The 17426-nt window shown below is 36.1% G+C and overlaps 1 protein-coding gene across 17 annotated transcripts in view; it reads left to right on the forward strand.

The window, feature by feature from the left end:
- IQSEC1 (IQ motif and Sec7 domain ArfGEF 1) overlaps nucleotides 1-17426 on the forward strand; it is a 359420-nt gene that overhangs the window by 324334 nt on the left and 17660 nt on the right. For all 17 annotated transcript variants that reach the window (XM_052776765.1, XM_052776766.1, XM_052776751.1 and 14 more), the window contains 7 exons: nucleotides 2066-2227; nucleotides 6485-6607; nucleotides 7399-7565; nucleotides 10210-10349; nucleotides 11616-11645; nucleotides 13980-14105; nucleotides 15833-15932. In XM_052776765.1, coding sequence (XP_052632725.1) covers nucleotides 2066-2227; nucleotides 6485-6607; nucleotides 7399-7565; nucleotides 10210-10349; nucleotides 11616-11645; nucleotides 13980-14105; nucleotides 15833-15932 — 848 coding nt within the window. The remainder of the gene's footprint in view (nucleotides 1-2065; nucleotides 2228-6484; nucleotides 6608-7398; nucleotides 7566-10209; nucleotides 10350-11615; nucleotides 11646-13979; nucleotides 14106-15832; nucleotides 15933-17426) is intronic.

A 17426-nucleotide genomic window follows, 5' to 3' on the forward strand; every position in this document is an offset into this window, starting at 1 on the left:
ACTTTTGTAACAAATTGGACTATGTTCAAATAATCCTAGACTGTAAAACTTCCTGATGCTTCACTTCAGCATGAAGAAAGTGTCGATGGGAAAAGAGCTTTTGGCTTCCAATGTACTGTTAAGTGGATTTTTAAGTCTGTTTTGGAGACTTTCCTAGCCTGCTTTGAAATGTATTTGAATAAAGTGATTTCATATTGCTTGAACCAAAAGCAGAGCTTCTTATGTGAAAAAGCAGACCCTGACTTGTATAAAATCATACAGCTACATAGGAAATGATGCAAAATAAATCATGTGTCATCACAAAGATGATTTTAAATGTTCAAGCTTATGGGGGTGGTAAGAATTCAAGTTGTGGTTTAGCACAACAAGTAACAATTCAGTATTTTCTATATCTCAAGTAAAGGTGCTCTTTGGATCGAGTTTGCTTTTTGATAGTGTTCTTGGTTTTCTGTTTTGACAATTGCTGGAGAGGAACTCTCCTGGGTTTGTATCACTCTGAATTTTATGGACAAATGTAGCTCACTAACAAGGGGGATGGAGTAAAAAACTATTCCTGTTCTTGTTAGATGCTGTGAATTTAAATTTAGAAAGATTAAGAATTCTGAAATACAACTCAAAAGCATATGAACGTAGCAGTTATGTTACTTACAAGAAAATGGGTACTTTTTGAGTATGAAAGAGATTGATATTACAAGATTGTACTTAGAAGATGACTCTATGTGTAATTTTATTTTGGATGAAGAGAGCCACAAGCCTGATGCAAGAAACTGAGATTTGAGAACTCCCTTTTGATTAAATTACATATATTCCTCTGATGTATCTAACTCTTAATAGGGTATTAAGTGTATAACAGTATAATATAAAAGAGTAGGAGAACTGAATGGTGATGTATTCAGTAATGTTATTTGCAATTAAAAAACCTGAGAAAGGGTTATGGTTGTGTGATCAACCTTGTCTAAGAATAGTACAGTCACCTTGTCCTTTGAAATTGATTTTGCTTGCCTTAAAGGAAATATCTTTCAGGTCATCCAGCATGCTGCAGATCATTCAGTCTTACAGGTGGACATTGTATTATAACTCCTTACAAAATAAAGATGATGATGGAATTACTGGTTCTGTAAAGATATCCCTTTAATACCTTTAAAAGAAATTATGGTTGTTGTGTCATACTGCTGGAAGACGCAGTGCACAATATGTGCTGTAAGGGGAATTTTACATCACTTTAAAATATGAGCAGCATTTGCCTTCATAAGCAGTAGATTTTATTGCCAGAAACCAGTTCCATACCCAGCCCTCCTCCCCAGCACACGCTTCTTAATATGTTAAAATGAGTAGCTTCAGCTTGCTTTGTTTTGAGATCTGAAAATGGTTACAGCTAAATCTGGAGGTGATGTATAAAGAGATGTAAAATACTGCAGAAATTATTAAGGTGCTTGTCTGAGGGAGGGAAATCTGGAGCAATGGGTGTGTTAAAGGACAAGGGAAAAAAAAGTCTAAATTAGATGGGAGCCCCACTATTTTTAATTGCTTCTTTTTGCATGACTGACTTTATTTTTTTGCTATACTTTTTGTATTCTCAGCTTGCAAGTTATACCTCTTCAGATGTTTTTGTTCAATGAGTTCAGCTTTTGACAGCAAGGGGGTGGGAGGTCAGGGGTTTTCTTTGTTTCTTGTTTTTCTTCAGCAGCTTTTTAGTTCGGTTTCTGGAAGGTACATCTCTCCCAGCAACAGGAGTACTTAGTAGCTGATTTTGGTCTTGTCTTTTGCATTGACAAGTGTTTTGACTTTCATGCCTGAAGCTGTTTGCATATAAAGCTTCTCTTTGGAAGGGTTATGGAGCAGAGAAATGTGTAACAACATGCAAAGATGTGTTTCAAAGCTAGTAAGCTATTAACAGCGAACAGTATGTTCTACAGGATGGTTACATTTATCCTGAAACTATACTAGCCCATACTAGTAGTATGTTAGTCAAAAGTGATTGGCAAAATTGTCGTAAAATTTTAATCAGATGCCCTCAGGTCCAGTGGAAGAAAATTAATAGTTTTGCATTCTCATTTCTCCTCAGAAAACCTGAAAAAGGAGTCCAGTACCTAATTGAGCGAGGTTTTGTGCCAGACACTCCAGTTGGTGTTGCCCACTTTCTCCTGCAAAGGAAAGGTCTCAGCAGACAGATGATTGGAGAATTTCTGGGAAATCGACAAAAACAGTTCAACCGGGATGTATTAGAGTGAGTATTGTGTGGGGGGAGGAGGTAAGCATATTTTAATGTTATGGTAAGACGTTTCATCAAGCTAGAGGTAGTAATGGTCTCTGAATGTTTTTTTGGATCTTGTTCTGAAGGAGGGGGAAACCAGACTCTAAGGGTTAAGAAAGAAAACATGCCTATGAGCGAATACTTATTTCTTTGCTTTCCAGCTAAGTTACTGTTTTTGTTATTGATCCAGCAAGATACTTACAAGGATTTATATTCCCTGTAGTCATGTACATTTACTTAAATTTATGTTTTAATTTCATTGGCGTTGGAGTATGTTATTTTGAAGTCTTTTTCCTTTCGCAGGCTCTCTAATAATTTACTGAATGAAACAAAATAATATTATATGCAACATAAGGCTTCATCAGTAACAGAACATGAAAATAATTATTACAGCCAAATGGCTCAGATGTTAGATAAACAGGGATTTCAGCATGTACAGGCATATGCTGACAAGATCTATACAAACTGTTCTTTTCCAAAAGATTAGATGAACAAAAACTCTTCTAAAAACCAAAGAAATCCAAAGCAGAAAGCTAGACTTTTAGCAGCTTGGTCATAAATTTCTAAACCTTATATACAGTGTAGACCAAAAAAGAAGTTGCTTTATTTAAAGAGGGTGTTCATTTAAAACATGTATTCTTTTGGGGCTTTTTTGTGTGTGTGTCTGATATACTCACTTATAAACATGAATACATCTTAGTCCAATTTTGTTCAAGGAATTGTATAAAAAATTCAGTTAGGTGTTTAACAAGCTGCTGAGAATGAAAGCAAAAAACCCCACATCTTGCCCATTAAGGAAGACTAGGAAAAATTCTGACCACAGGTTTTAACCAGAGTATAACAAAAGCTGTGCTGAAATTTGCATTGCTCTGTAGATGCAGTCTTTCTTCAGGACTGCATGTTGATACGCAATATTGATACCATAATATTGATAGATTGCAAAAAATTTAAGGTTACGGTATCATGATACAAATGGTCTGCCGATACTTTATGTTTTCTTTGCATATTTCTTATTGACTGCTCTCACTGGCTTCATACCGCAAAGATGTTGGTCACGTTCTCTACAGTCATCCTGATCTTACTATTATGCTGTCAGAACTTATGTATCTCAAATTGCAAGCTCAAACACTGTATTAATACAGCTAATGGCATGTGTACATATGTACGTATGCCATAGACCTTTTTTTAGGGGTCTTCCCTTTCTTTCCTGTCTCTCCTATTCCTGTACAATACCCAGCAGAAAGCAATAGAAGAGCCTCTGTACCAAAGCATGCAGCCTGCCTTACAATGCAGAGTAATAGAATATGGCTTGATTTTGATGCAATCCCTGTTCAGCATGAGTCATTATCAGTTACTTGTAATGATCGTCTGAATTTTGCAATTATGAGTCAGACTAGTGTGAAGACTTCCCAAAGAGCGTGTATTTTCAGATTTTTTAGAAGAAAACAGTACAGGTGAGGACGAGATGATTTATAATCTTAGATGATGCATTTAGTGATCTTGAACAAATCATTTGCCCTCACCGTCTCAAACAGACTAGCAGAATATGCATAAATACAAGTGTGTCTCTGCTCAGTCAGATGTGATGAGGTGAATTCTTAAGAGTAGGGTCACAATCACCTACCTACAACCCCACAACAATCCTTTTATTGAAGTTAATCTATTCTTAAATAAGCTATTTCAGCTATGCTTTGGGGCAAGTAACACCCTGTAAGCGGTGCAATTCTCTTGATAGTGTTCTGAACCTTGCCTGCAAATAGGAACAAGGTATTTTTTCTTAAAAAGAGAAAATAGAATAGCATTTCATCTTAAATATCACATTTACAGATTGGAGGTAGATTTTGTCGAACCGATAATAACCCCAGGCTGTTACATAGAAAAGATATTTTAACAGATGATCCTTTTTCTGTTACACAATTTAATTTCAAGTGACTTGCTTTGATTTGTGGTCAAGTTTCCCAGATCCTGTAGACAAGGGTGTTTTAACGGTTTGAAAACTTCTTTTCACTGGAGCTTAGAAAATATTCAAGAGAGTAGCCTAAATTTTTGACCACAAGCTGCATTCTGGGCCTAGTGTAGTTGCTACCTGGTGGTATCTCAAGTATAAAGGCATTGTTTGGGGGGCGTGGGGCTGGCACAGCTGGCACTGATGTTGCCCTGGCCACCATGAGGCACATCAGACATGCTTCCTGAAACACTGCTGTTCTGCAGCAAGCCTGACCAAGGAGTGCTTGATGTAATAGAGGTGTAGCTGAGGATCTGACCTTCTACTGTGTCTTGACTTTGCATTAGAAAACAAAAGTGCAGTCACTCAAAGAAAGAATAAAATAAAACCATCATAAAGAACACTGTTAAAAGTGAGAGGGAAAGCATGACATTCTGTTGCTCTGTACAGGACTCCATCATTTCAGTTCATTACACTACACAGTTTTGTGCAAGAGTACAAGCAAGTGGGACAGTAGAGAACCAAGGCAATTGTAGCTGCACCAACCCAGCAAATGGTATGTTCCCCTCTTATTGCCTAAATTTTGTAGAGAGGTGGTAAGCAGGGGATAGTTCCCAGGAAGAAGTTTCAATTATCTGCCCACCTAGAAGTGGTGAAGCCTAGCTGCTTCTTGCTTTTACCTGCCTGGGACATGTAACTGTAATAGTGAAGATGTGGTCATTCAGCACAAGCTTATTCACCCAGAGTACATACGTACCCAAGTTCTCCTGCAGTGACTAAAATCTATTTAATCATGTTCTCTTTAGCATTATGATCATGGTATTATTATCAAGGATTATAATTTTGTTAACTATTGTTAACAAAAATGGAACAGGTGTGTCTGATCTTACTTACTTTCATGTTTTCATTTGCTCTAGTGACCTAGCTAAAATAACTTGCTCCTTTTTTTGCCATTATGTAGCCACTAGAAAAGTTTTGTTTACTAAATATTTGCAGAAAAGTAGTGGTTCCAGTTAAGAACATGGACCATGGTGGTATATCTGCTCTATCTCCATAGTTCCTATAAAAGATTATTTAAGACCCCTCCCCATTATGTTGTTGGCCAGCATGTTTCTGGAGGGCCTTAATTGCTCTAATTACTTCATTTTGCCAGCTTGTCTGCACATGTGCTTTACACCTTTGAAGCAGAAAAGAGCTTTTGAAAGTGTTACAGAACTTAGAATAGGTGGGAAGACTGTGAACATTACTGCAGAACTGATAGTAGGTTTTTAGGTGTGGATTGGAAAGGGTGTGAGAAATGCCAAGCCTGTTGTGTTTGTTTCCTTGCACTTCTGCATAAAGGGAAAAATATTCAAGGCAAAGTGAATAAATTGCTTTGGTATTAATCTATGTTAGCTACAATGTTACTAGAAGAAAAATGTGAGCTACTCTAATTTATCATTTTATAGCTATACATTTAAGAAAAGACTTTTAAAACTGGATTGTGCTTTCTGTGGTTTCTGCATTACAGTGCTGTTACTTGCAGTGATTCATGTCTGGTTATTTAAAAACTAAAAGCTAAGTTTAAAGAAAGGGAATTTATAAGCTTCTGATTTTAAAGTAGTCTTTAAAGAAAGTGTTAGAATGACATAGTTCACATCGTTGATTATGTTAAACTGGTTTCTTTTTTATTTTTTGTCAGCACTGTATTTTCAGAGCAAGAAAGTAATTATTTCTTCATAAATGTTAACTGAAAGACATGGCAAATGATGGGGAGATGAGAATTACAGTAATAGTAAGAGAGTATCCAAACAAGATTTTTTTTTTTCTCCGTATGTAAGAACATTCCTAGACACAGAGCCATTTGGTACAGATTATTGTGCTTGCTGCAGGCTGTTTGAGATATGATATTTTGAGCAGTATAAACTATTTATTATTATTATAGGCATAGTAATAATTGATTGGCCTGGAAGCACAAAACCAATAATTATTCTTGGCAATAGCATGTCACTTACATTAGTCAGACATTTGTCATTCCAGCAGCTCTTCTCTTAAAAAAAAAAAAAAAAAAAAAAAAAGGGGGGGGGGGCCTGCTTACAGGTACACATTCTCATTGATCCATTATTTGCAATCCTTCCTTCACAGCTTACCTACAATTATTGCAATTGCTACTGAACATTTCAAAAAACTCCATGAATTTCTACAGGAGATGGAAAGTTGAAAGGTTTTTTTGGTCTTGAAATCTTGCCTTTGGTTCTGTGTTGTTAGAAATTAAAAGACACACTGGCAATATGTTTTTATCCTAGCTGTGTTGTGGATGAGATGGACTTCTCAACAATGGAACTGGATGAAGCGCTCAGGAAATTTCAGGCTCATATCCGTGTTCAAGGAGAAGCCCAGAAAGTAGAACGGCTCATTGAAGCTTTTAGGTATGATGCTGAAATAAATTCCTCCGTCACCAGAAACCTGCCGTTGTCTAACGGTCAAACTGGAGAACTGGGGAAGTTGAGTATATCTAAGTTACTTCCCTGCCTATTTGCAGTGTCCTTGTGAGCTACATACAGTTTCAAATACAGCATGTTGTTTGTGGTGGTTTTGTTAAGTATGAAATAGGAAGTTTTATTTGCTGCTGCTGTTCATGTATGTCATTTGTATTAATGCAGCGAGGTTTCTCAAAAGTTCTTTCTGGCATCAGCTGAAAACATATTCAAGGATTTTTTAATGTCTCTAACAATGTATTTGGATATAATAATTTATATGAGTGGAATTAAAGGACCATTTACATTTTAGAGTATATATGCTCTCAACCTTTCATTAAGCATTTCAACAATAGTGGAATAAAGAGCATTAACTTACTAACACAAGCATACTTTATCCAGGGCAGGATGAGATGTAAATCATCATGTGGCAGTAAGCTAAAATCAATGTTGTACTCTTACCTGGTGTCAATGGGTATTACTCACTGAAAAAAAAATAATCCTGAAGTTATTGTAGCTCAGAATCTGTACTAAGAAGTGAATTTACAGTGGTAGTAGAAAACAAAAGCTTTCCACATTCTGGTATTGGCTTATGAAAATATGTGGATGGAAAGCTAAATATATGTCTGGAACGCGAATAATAATAGCTTGCTTAGCCTCTGGAATGTAGCAGTTGGTTTATTTGGTGGAATTAGAATAGTTATTCATAGCTCTGACAGCTTCCCCTCTTTGCTTTTTTACAGCCAACGATACTGTATCTGCAATCCAGGTGTTGTGAGACAATTTAGAAATCCTGATACCATCTTCATTCTAGCTTTTGCCATCATACTGTTAAACACAGATATGTACAGCCCAAATGTGAAACCAGAACGCAAAATGAAGCTAGAAGATTTTGTCAAGAATCTAAGGGGTAAGCAAACTCTAATGATGAAGGTCATGAAAGCTTTTCGCTGTAACTGTCATTGGAGGGACACCGTGTATCTTCTGAGAAAAAGACAAAATAGAGAGCACTTGGTTCTGATTTCACCTGACTTAAAACTGCAGTCATTTTTACAGGCTTTAGTTATTTGTGGAATAGTGAAAACAGAATTAAGCGTATAGTATTTTGTCATTTTTATCTTGTCTTTCTTGAGTGGATGTATTGTCAGGTCCTTTTATTTCCATATATGTGTATATATTAAGGAACAGAAATCACTGTGCCATGATGAGAACTTTTGGAAATAAACTAAATTCTCAGTGGGGAAAAAGAACCTAACTCCAAAACCTTCATGAAAGGTACATGGTAAATAGCACAGAAATTTCATTTTGATTTCTTCATTGGTATATTTTCTGATCATAGAATCGGTTAGGTTGGAAAAGACCTTTAAGATGGAGTCCAACCGTCAACCACGCCCACTAAACCATGTCCTGAAGTGCCTTGTCTACTATTTGACAGGCTATGGCCCACCTAAGCTTGCAATTAGATTGCCAAAAAAACACAGATATTTTTTCAAATCTGTATCTCAGATCTTTCTGTCCTGGTTCTTTCTGGTGAAAAAGAACAGGGTTTTATGAAGTATCAGCTCAGCCAGTGCTCAGCTCTGCCTAACAGGCAGTAGTCACTGTAGAGCTGAGGAGGAAGATCGTGCATGAGATGATGATAATCTCCTGTTGTTCTTGGGCACTCAAGGAAGAATGCGTCAGACAGCATTTACCTTTTAACACAGAAGAGCACTCAGATGTTAGAGAAATAAAATGAGGCTGAAGTCCCCATCCCTTTTTTTCCTTTACGATAGTTTGTGCCCATAGGGAAAAAGCAGCTTTCACTATAGTTCCATTACTATGTGTTTGTGCAAAGGCCAGGAAAATTGCCTGCTCCGTCATTGCAACCCTCTCCTCCTCCTCCCCCTGCTTTCAAGCACAGAATAAGCACAACTTAGTGCACAGTCTCTCTTGGCAACAATGTATGTAGCAGCATGGTAGCAGAATAGGCCCGCTACTGCAGGCACCAGCAAGTGCTGATGTATTGTTTAACAGCCATTTCCTCAGTGCTATCTAAAAGTGGGCTGAATGTCAGAGAGACAGAATCAAGTTGCTTAATATATAAAAATATAGTGGTGCATCTCAGATGCATAGCAGTTTGTATTCATGTGTGCGTGTGGTACTTTCATTTTAGTACTAGTAAAAACAAAAGACTTGTGGTGTTCTGGAATTTCAGATCTTGAAAATGAAAGTCCTGTTTAGTGATTTTATGCCCTTAGAGTTATATAAGACAACAATGAATGATCTATGCTTAGCAGATTTTTAGCTTAGCAAAATTTAAGTTAGTGTGGAGATTATATCATAAAATCCACAAAGATTGAAAAAGGCCTGATATTCATCTTTTAGCATAATACTACAGTTACATTTGTTGTATTAAATACAGTACATTCTCTATGAGCTCCAGCATGAATGCCAGCAATTTCTTATTATTGTAGGCATTTTTATAACAGGCTACCTTGCCTATAACTTTAAATAACTGGATTGCAAAGGGTCATCTGTGGAAGACTTGCTGGTGTGGAACAGAACAGAGGCTGTTATGCTTGCTTCTAGTTGCAAAGAAACTGTATTTTATCACAGAATTTTTTACGTGAGCAGTTGTTCCGCTGGGTGACAAAATATTCTATTTTGGCTTCTGAATGGGAGATAAGAGTTTATTACTTTAAAATAGACATGCATCTCCCTCTCCCAGGAAATCCAGCTTTAAGTCACTTATTGAAATTAGACTCTTTCCACTGCTATTAAAAATTCAGGATCAAGCATTAAAGGCACTGGCATTTGTTAGAATACTGATGTGCCAATGATAATCACACAGTGCTAAACAATAATACCATAACTAGGCTATTTTGTTGATCTGTTTTTCCAGAGTAAATTAATTGGGTTTGAAATCATACAGGAAATATTGGTTAAATTAATTTTACTGGGTGTTCATAAGGTTCTTGGGTACGAAATGCTTTTATGAACAGAGTCTTGAGTAATACTGGGACAGAGGCAAAATGGAATTGTTGTTCTGTTTCCTCCCAGTGGTATAGTCCTAGGAGGAAGTCATACAGAGATTTTAGTGTCTAAAGGGTTAACTCATTTGAACTTTGATACAAAACAGAGGAAACTTACAAGAAAAAAAGACTTTACATAGGCAATTAGCCTTTTTATGGCTTATTTTTTTAGATTAGAGTTTTAAAACAAAAAAAACCCGTGTAATTTACATCAATGTCTTGGTATATTGGGGGCAGCAAACTTTTGGACAAAAATCAGTGCTTCAGTAATAAGTAACATAACTTCTGCTGCTTTGGTAAGGTAGGCTCAAGGACAGCATAGGAGATGTTAGCTGACAGAGTACTGGCGGCTATAAAACAAAACAGCATAAACAAGTACATCAGCAGTCTTAGGCAACGTTGGCATTAGTTAGCAGAGGAAACAAAGATTGCCTGTGTTTTTATCCTCTCCTTGCTGAGAAGCATACATTGCTGAGAAATAACAGTGTTTGTTAGATCATTCAGAGCCAGACTAATAATAGAAACTGTTGGCTTTTGCAGGTGTGGATGATGGTGAGGATATCCCACGAGAAATGCTGATTGGGATTTATGAGAGAATCCGCAAACGGGAACTTAAGACGAATGAGGATCACGTATCCCAAGTCCAGAAGGTTGAAAAACTCATAGTAGGAAAGAAACCGGTAAGTTCATTTTGCACTGCCTGTTAGTTACTAAGGAGATGTAGGGCAATGTACAGTATAGAACAATACAGAAGTGTGTTGCTTAGAAGTCTAAATTGGTCAATAAATGGCAAAAGGCAGAAACTGTCAAAATAATAATTTGCTATAAGGTTGGTTTTAATTTTGGAGTATTCACAGTGCAGGTGAATTTTGTTGTTGCAGTCTGGTATTCATGAGTGATGACGTTATGAGTCTTAAACTCTTTCCTCTATGTGAAGCTTTACAATTCTGAAATATCTGCAGTTTAGGCAGTTCTCGTGTTTGTTTCAAGAGAATTGAAGTGTTATGTTGAAGTGATGTTGTCGAGAATCATATTTCAACATCTATGCTATCAGTTATGACTCCATAATTTACAAGAGTAATAGAGAACTGTTCACATCAGCATCTTTCTCAGCTTTGCACCTAGCTCTATGAACTGGTATTTGTAAGGGGAAACTGTGTCATTTTGTCTCAGAACTTATCTGGAAATCAGGTCCCAGCGATTCTAATGCTGGGTTTGAGCATCCAAAGATACCTCTTGCTTTGTTGTTGGAAAAATCCTGAGGTACTTTGCTATGTAAATTAATCTTCAATTAAAGAGCTTTTAAAAAGCTTTGAATTGTAATCTTTTCTCAGACAAGCCTCAATGTGGGGAGGGAGAGAAGGGAATGAGGGACCACCAAAAAAAAAAAAAAAAAAAAATCTAATTTACTTCTGTTTCCCAGTAAGGAAATATTGAGGAGATCTCTTGGAAGAAGCAGAGGAGAGAGAAAGCAAAATTTCCTTAATAAAAGCTTTTCCATATTTTTGTGGAGAAGGGAAGTAAATATTCTAAAGTCAGTATTTGACAGTCACTTGTGCTTTCGTATGAAACTTATTTTCTGTAACTGTTTGGGGATTTAGGTTTATATATAGGCTTCTGTGGGAGACTGGTTTTTTCATGGTTCTTTTTTTATTCAAGCATGTGGCAATTCAAATCCTAAAACTAATCCTGACCTTGTAAATTAAATGGGATTGAGAAAACAATGCCCTCAATGGAGTCCTAGGTTCAAGGATTCTTCTGTTGAGAGACTTTTTAACTGTGTGAAAGAAAATTGAGGAAACAGCCAACAGTCTTTATTGATAGAAATATTTGTTTTTACTTTATAGGCATTTAGTCATAGTAAGACCGTGACGTATTTACTTGCTATGATACAGTACTGTGTTTCTCTGAAGTTTAATGAACTTGTATATGTCTTTCTACTGTAGATTGGATCTCTGCATCATGGACTTGGTTGTGTAGGTATTTCTCTCATACTCCTTCAAAATTTATAGTCATTTTAACTGGCAGCGTCTTCTTAAACTGGCAATAATGCATTCTATTGCATTTTAACTTTTTAAAAAATTGGGCTTCTTTCAAGCAAAATTTTCCTATTGTAGTAGCAATAACTCTCCAAAGTATAAAGACTTTTCTTAAAAATATATTTCCCAGAGACTGCTTAATTTATTGCCAAGAGTTTTCTAGACCTTTCTGGTACACTTCTTATGCATTTCATAATGCTATTATCACTGTAGAAATTAGACAGCCAGTAAAGAATAAACGAATAAGTAAAATTACAGTTGCACCTCACCTTTCCACCTGGGCCCTGGTGTGTTTATTCTTTCTGGTCCATTTCAGTATTGAATGATAGATGCTCTAGAAAGATATTGCCAGTTAATTTAAGAGTTCTATTCTGAAAGGTAGATAAACATAGAAAATACTGATTCCAGATTTAAGTTATAAGCATATTCAATGATAATCTTAAAACTATTCTTCTAATGCAATGTTCCACTTAATTTAATTTCATGATAATATTATTACTAGTAGTTTTGAACAAAGAAACCACCTCATCACAGAGGAGTGCACATAGTGCTCTGAAGTCTGATTATCTTACACAAATTTGATCCTAATGATTTTTTTTTTTCCTCTCAGTTATAACTGCACTGTGCATTAGCATCTTCATTCAGGACAATCCAGAGAAGGAACTTCAAACTTTCATTTGTTTTTTCAGTCTTCTATTTCTTGCTTTTTCTGTGTAAACAATTAAAATCACACAAAGCTAGCTTCATATTCCTAAGTGAAGTACCTGTCATTGTTCCATGGATGCAAGTCTAGCAGTACCACTGGACTGTAAAAACAAACTGAAAGATGTGACCTTTATAAAATATGGTGGAATGGAATCTTACCAGATCATCTATTGCTATGAGTGAAAGCACTGTCTATAGTTAAGTTTCAATACTGGAGCTCACTGTAGTTGTTTGCAAGTTCATAGGCTCAGTGACTCCTCTTGGATTTTGTTATCTCACTGTAGTAAATCTCGAACTGCCATGTGCTGGGGAAACTAAGTCTGGAAGTAGGAGAGAATGAGAACATGCAACATTTATTCCGGCCACTTTTCACTGAAAACCCATGTAAGCTGTTCAGTTACCAGAATAGACTGAAAATAGAAACGGTTGATTTCTCCAGCATTCTTCACCACACTGGCTCCTTTAGAACATTTCGGATTTTTTCTTAAATACCTTCTCCTTGCATGTTCAGGGACTGTAATTAAGCTAATGCCATAGATAAATTAAGTGCTATTAGCATTTTATCTGTTATTAGTATAGTTATCGTTGGATTTGGGGGAAAAACTGAAATCTCACCAAATTACTTGATAACCAACAAGGAACAAGGGCAGATAGTGAATCCTAAACTCTTTTTCCCCCCTCTTTTTTTCTTTTTCCCCTGCTCACACAGAGGAAGAAGAAGCATTAGCAGTCTTTGACTGTTTCTTTTTGCCTAGTAAATCTTGTAATTCCCATGCAGAATCAGGAATTATAAAGAAATATAATATATAAATGAAATATATGTCTAGTTACCAAAGAATATTCTCTACTTCAAATTTTAAAAGTTTAAAGGATTTCTTTTAGTATTCTTGACAAGATATCATCATTTGCATTTGAAAGAAATTAAGTCTCACTAGGTTGAAAACAGCAGCTTCGGAGATAGCTTCAGCAGACGTTTCAAATAAGAAAATGGAAAATTGTTCTTGGCTTTCTTGCCAGCATGAGAAAATAAGCCAGACTGAAAATGCATTTACTTTTTCCTGATGTCACCATTTCCTTGGTATTGGGGAATGAACAAATTGAATTAACTCAGTGGCTGACAAAAAGTAATCTATAACATCAGCGTATTCATCTCACAAAAGCTAAAGTTGCTTTGCATCCTTTCTTCTAATAAAGATATGTAAAAATGCTCAGGAAAGCAAACATCCTTTGCTTTGACCTCCCACTTGCTTAATCTTAAGTTCTTTCAAGGTTTTATCGTTTCACAAAGTAAAACTCTATCCCCAGTAAGACTTTCATTGGCATCCATATACAGGAATGCAAGCTGTTAGAGAATATTTTATAGAAGAACTTTGATGAAGTTTGAATGCCATGCAAGTTTGTGGCATATAAATCTTTATTTTTCTGGTGTTGATCCTTTGATGAAAAAGTCTAATGGACTTAGAGGTAAAAATATTTGAAGTATTCAAAAAAAGACTCTGGGTATGAAAGATGCTCTTTCTTGGCTAAATATTGCTATATTAACGGTGAACTTTTGTGTTATCATAGGTCCTCTCTCTACCCCACCGGAGGCTTGTTTGCTACTGTAGGCTGTTTGAAGTGCCGGATCCAAATAAACCTCAGAAGCTTGGATTGCACCAGCGAGAAATATTTTTATTTAATGATCTTCTTGTGGTATGTATTTTCAGGTGGATAGACTTTTAGTGAAGTATTCAGAAATGCCTATCTCCATGAAATCAGTGGCAATTAAGTGCACGAGCGTTCCTAAAAATAAATATCTATTACCTGTTACTCTGTACTCCAACGATCTTGGGATGATTAAGATTTAAATTTTCTTAATTTTCTTCATTATATATAATTTGCTTTTAAGCTGAAGCCTTTTATTGATTACTACACTCTATTGTAAGAAGGTACTTTGATGCAATAGCTTTTACTATAAAGAACAAAAATTACCTCCAGTTTACCCATTTCCCTAATGGGTAAATGGAGACATTCTTTATTCCGTGAATAATGAATTTAAGTTACTTGTGGAAAAACAAGATTGCATGCTACTTTGTATTCCCCAGATGTTCTATGAACCATATATGTTTATTCACTGAAACAGGAATGGGATATGTTGAAAGACATTTTACAGTTGACTTTACTTTTTAGTGTGTGTTTAACTTGACCCAGTCTTTTGAAAAACAGATATACAAAACTAGTGATAGCTTGGAATTATTTGGTTGATTTACCCTTAAAAATAGGAAAATTTGTTGCACTTTATTTGGAATGTATTTGGCTGTTACCTGGGAACTAAGAACTAAACTAAGTATTTCATGTTTTGTTATGAAAAAGGCACACTTCAGATGCACAATTTTATTCTGTGTAATTTTTACATACCTTCAGCCTTTAAAACCAGGAAGTAAATAAAATAAAAAAAATTAATCCTTTTGATTGTGAGTGTAACCTCCTCGTTGTAAATGTGAGCTTGGGTGTAAAGTGATGGCACATTGTCATCTTCAGGTTGCAAGTTTTCTGTAGTTTTTTATTACTTACTCAGATCTCAGTAGTTTTATCAAACTGTGTTGGGAGTAATATAGACCAAATTTGTCAGTTCTAGTAAAAAGCCATTGCCAAAAGTTAAAATTAGAAAGAACTAGTAAAAAAAAAACCTCTTAGTTATAAAGAGGAAGAGTAGTCGCATTCACACTTCAGAGAACCCCAAATTGACGGTAAGTAGTAGTATGTTATTTCTATTGTAGCAAAAAGTAAAGGTTTCCACAGACTCAGAGCTTTTATTGAGGTAGGTGCTGTACAAATCAGGGAAAACAGGGCATCATTGAATGAGGTAGTGTAAGACAGTATTCAAAGGTGCACAGAAGTGAAGCAGGTTTGGAAGGTCACAGCACGTGAGAATAAGGGCTAAGAATTGAACTTGTGTGGAGAGGTCCATAGGTGTGTGCTGCCTGTAGTAGGACTGTAAGAAAAAAGTGTGAAGGAAAGTGTGGTAGCAGCTAAGTTTTTTAAAAAGGATAATTTAAATATATTTACATTTTTGCTAGCATGTACAGTGCACAATAAGGATGCAGGGTTTTTTCCTTTCTTTCTTTCTTTCTTTCAAGGAGTAGCACTCTGGAGAATAGAGAACACAAATGCTTTGCGTCTGGATAAAATACTAAACCTTCTGGTTAAGAGATACCAATGCTTCAAAGCTAGCTTTGTTTCTTCAGTAGTAGTAGATTAAATACACCAGATGCATTTAAAAAAAAAAGGAAAAAATTACAAGTTCCTATTTCCTGGCAGGTTATAGCTTTCTTTGACATGAAATATTGTCTCATGTGCTAATTCTTTAAGAACAATAATTTTCCACAAACACGTATGGTTAAAGGGATATTTCACTTTGTTTATTTGATAACTTTCAGGTGACCAAGATTTTTCAAAAGAAGAAGAACTCAGTTACATACAGTTTTCGACAGTCATTTTCCCTCTATGGAATGCAAGTTCTTCTTTTTGAGAACCAGTGTAAGTCTTTCCTCTCTTTTTAGATGACCATTTTAAGTAAAATAAATTAAAAATTGTTTGAGTGAAAGGGATGGACAGGGCTTGATTCTGAATTTAGGAATAAAATTGCTCTGAATTTAACTTACCCCTGAAATTTAAAGCAAGATAGTGTTAGCATAAGAAACAGCAAGACTGCTGTTAGATTTGTTTGGGTGTACTCAGAAGCCAAATCTAGCCAAATGTGTTGTTTGTGAATACTTGTAAAGAAACAAATATATCTGTTGCTGAGTCAATGGTACAGTTAGCTGGAACTGAATATATGATAATAAATAATGACTTATAATGATATGTGTAATTCAAAGCAATATTTAGTTTATTTTCCTGATTTATGTCTTAACTTTGTGCCTAGGTTATGTATACTCATTCAAATATAAATACAAAGCAGAGAGTCTGGATTAAAGTTTGTATTTTCTGACACCTTTTGTTTATGTCAGTCATAATCTGCATCAATCCAATATTTGTTTTATCTTTAATGCTTGTCAAGCTTAGTCTTAGCAGACAAAAACCCAACAAAAAGCAAATAGTTTGCTAATGTCCTGATTTTAAGCCCAGAGACAGCATCAGTAACAATGTAGCAGAGCACAGTTGTTTGTATGGTACGTAGGGAGACAGTCTATTGGACCTGACTTCATGGTTTGTAAACCAAACCTTGACCTGCAGGATAAATTAGTTACAGTTCAGTGTGACATCCAGCAGTTTCTGTGCTTTTCTGTTGTGGAAGACTCTTAGTTTTCGCTTGTCCTTGAGAATGTGCTCCAATGCTCATCTCAAAAGAAGTCGCTGTTATTGAGTCAAAGCATCTGGAGATTTCAAAAGGTAAGATTTTGTGGAGCTTATAGCAGCAATGTAGCCCGCAGATTATTTATATGCATACACATTCCTTCTCTCTCTCTCTCTCGTGCACACGTTATGTGATATAAAATTCATTTTTAGAGAGGAAGGCTGAATATTTCTATCATGGATTCTACTAAAAATAGAAGAATATATAATTCCTCTGATGTCAAGTTAGGTAAAAAAAAAATAAATCTTATAAGCATGCAAAGTAGAAACACTTTATTATTCAAGTTGAGGTGAGTTGATGCTGGCTGGATGCCAGGTGCTCACCAAAGCTGCTCTATCACTCCCCCTCCTCAGCTGGACAGGGGAGAGAGAACATAATGAAAGGCTCATGAGTTGAGACAAAGACAGGGAGAGATCACTCACCAGTTACCATCATGGGCAAAACAGACTCGACTTGGGGAAAATTAATTTATTGCCAGTCAAACCAGAGTAGGGTAAAGAGAAATAAAACCAAATCTTAAAACACCTTCCCCCCACCCCTTCCTTCTTCCTGGGCACAGCTTCACTCCTGAGTTCTCTACCTCCTCCCCGCCAGTGGCACAGGGGAACGGGGAATGGGGGTTGGGGTCAGTTCATCACAGGTCTCTGCTGCTCCTTCCTCCTCAGAGGGAGGGC

The sequence above is a fragment of the Harpia harpyja genome, chromosome Z (assembly GCF_026419915.1).
Source record: "Harpia harpyja isolate bHarHar1 chromosome Z, bHarHar1 primary haplotype, whole genome shotgun sequence".
NCBI classification, from domain to species: domain Eukaryota; kingdom Metazoa; phylum Chordata; class Aves; order Accipitriformes; family Accipitridae; genus Harpia; species Harpia harpyja.